This window comes from Sesamum indicum, linkage group LG6, assembly GCF_000512975.1.
Source record: "Sesamum indicum cultivar Zhongzhi No. 13 linkage group LG6, S_indicum_v1.0, whole genome shotgun sequence".
NCBI lineage: Eukaryota > Viridiplantae > Streptophyta > Magnoliopsida > Lamiales > Pedaliaceae > Sesamum > Sesamum indicum.
In genome coordinates, this window is record NC_026150.1 from 9434462 (window position 1) to 9436386 (window position 1925).

The 1925-nt window shown below is 43.3% G+C and overlaps 1 protein-coding gene across 1 annotated transcript; it reads right to left on the bottom strand.

Annotated features, from left to right (window-relative positions):
• Positions 484–1925, bottom strand: LOC105164186 (AT-hook motif nuclear-localized protein 26-like). The gene has a single exon (XM_011082788.2). The coding sequence runs from the start codon at positions 1515–1517 to the stop codon at positions 660–662; it is 858 nt and encodes a 285-aa protein (XP_011081090.1). The 5' UTR covers positions 1518–1925; the 3' UTR covers positions 484–659.

The following is a 1925-nucleotide window of genomic DNA, read 5'->3' on the forward strand; positions in this document are numbered from 1 at the left end:
ACATATATATATATATATATAGACACACACACACTTAGGTTTCTAAGATGTAAGAAAAATCTAACATGATCAATCAGTACATATGCAAGTCTTGAAATTAAAGAAAAAGGAATACTTAGGTTTCAAGATGTAAGAGAAATCTATCATGGGTTCGGAAAGTTTTCACTTATAATTTTATAGTATATTTAAATTCATGTATATTTATATATATATCAAATGTATAATCATTTCTTGGGCACTATTTCATGTTTATTGACATACATTATTGGATATTTGTACTAATAAACTTGAATGGAGAATTAGAATTAAAAGCATGATATATAATCTTTCGGTAGATTTGCAAAATTTTTTTCACATATTATAAGTTATATAATATTCATGAATATTTAATTCAAGTTCATCAAGAAACAGAAAATATACAAAGTTGTATGAAGAAATTACACTCTTTATCATCAATATCATCATCAAATGACCATCAAACCAAAAGAATCAATCCCCAATAGATAATTACTCAACACAAAAAGGATAAACCACAAGTTCATCTGAAGAAATACAGTGGAAAGTTTCGACTACGAATCAGTTCTTGATAATCTGAAACTGATAAACAAAGAGAAGGAAGAAGGAAATTTACCCCTCTGCTAATCAGATCGACAATGGACCTAGAAGGGTGGCCGGCCGGTGGCCCAAAAAGCCTCGTTTGGCATCTGAATTGAGTTGAGTAGATTTGGAGGCATCCCTTGAAACAAAGAAGGGTCTGGTAAAATCTGCTGCTGCTGCTGCTGGCCGCCGACGCTGCCCGGTGGCGGCGGCGATCCGAGTGAACCTCCCTGAACTGGAATTGCATTCTCCTCTTCTTCTATGGGCAATCTCTCATATGCAGCATTGCTAAATGAAGCTGCCATTATCATAACCGGCCCTGATGCAAGCAACTGCCCCACCACGCTTCCCCCGACCACTTGTCCCTGCCCGCCGGCCAAATATATAGTCAGCCCCGTCGCTGCTGGAGGAGCTGGAGGCGGAAGAAACGATCCCGCCAGTGACAAGATCTCGAACCGTCCGTGTAATGTCACAACTTGCCCTGGCGACGCCGGCTGCCTTAGGGTCACATTCGTCACATTCCCACTCCCACTCATGATGCAAACCCCTCTCTGGCGGCTCCGCGCAAAATTCGCCACGCAGTCCATGATGTCGCAGCCATCGGAGATTTCCATGACATGGGTCCGGAGCGCGTTGGCGCTGTCTCGGGTGATTATGATCGGCGGAATTGGCTTGTTTTTCGAACCGGCAGGCCGGCCTCTCGGCCGTCTGTTGGCGGACATTTCTCCTTCCGCAGCACCGCTGCCGCCATCTTTTCCGGCCGAATCACTCTTCCCCTCATCACGGTTTCGCTTCTGTCCCATATTCAGGCCAGTGGTTTCACTCTGCTCATCCTCGGAATTCTGGTTCTGGTGGTGGAGATGGTGCTGCAAATTGAAATCCCTCGTGTGGAACGGTGGCGGAAGTGAATGATTATCCATATTCAATCTTTTCTCTCACCTCTGCAACAAAATCTTGGATTGAAGAAACTGAGGAAAGAAGCAATCCTGCAGAAAAAATTATCAAAAAAGAGTAGGAGTAGATTCTTGGCTTGTTTTTACGGGGTCTGCTGCCACCAAAATTTCAGCTGAATCCACCATCTCTCTCCACTTTCCGGCGCTCTTGACGGCGGCCTTTGACTATGATTTGCTGCTGAGATCTATGATGGATGTGTACTTATCCATGGAAGTTTTGAACAAGTTGGTGTGAGCTGAGATAGATTTAGCTGTCTTCTTGGGCTTCAAAAGGGTTTGGATTAGGGTTGGGTTTTGGTAAAGACTAAATATTTGCTTGGTGGACCTCTCTCTCTCTCTCTCACACACACACACACTCTTACACAAACTGTAATG

Bases quoted from the DNA above. Each gene is read 5' to 3' on its own strand.
- LOC105164186 (XM_011082788.2), bottom strand. From the start codon at position 1,517: ATGGATAATCATTCACTTCCGCCACCGTTCCACACGAGGGATTTCAAT.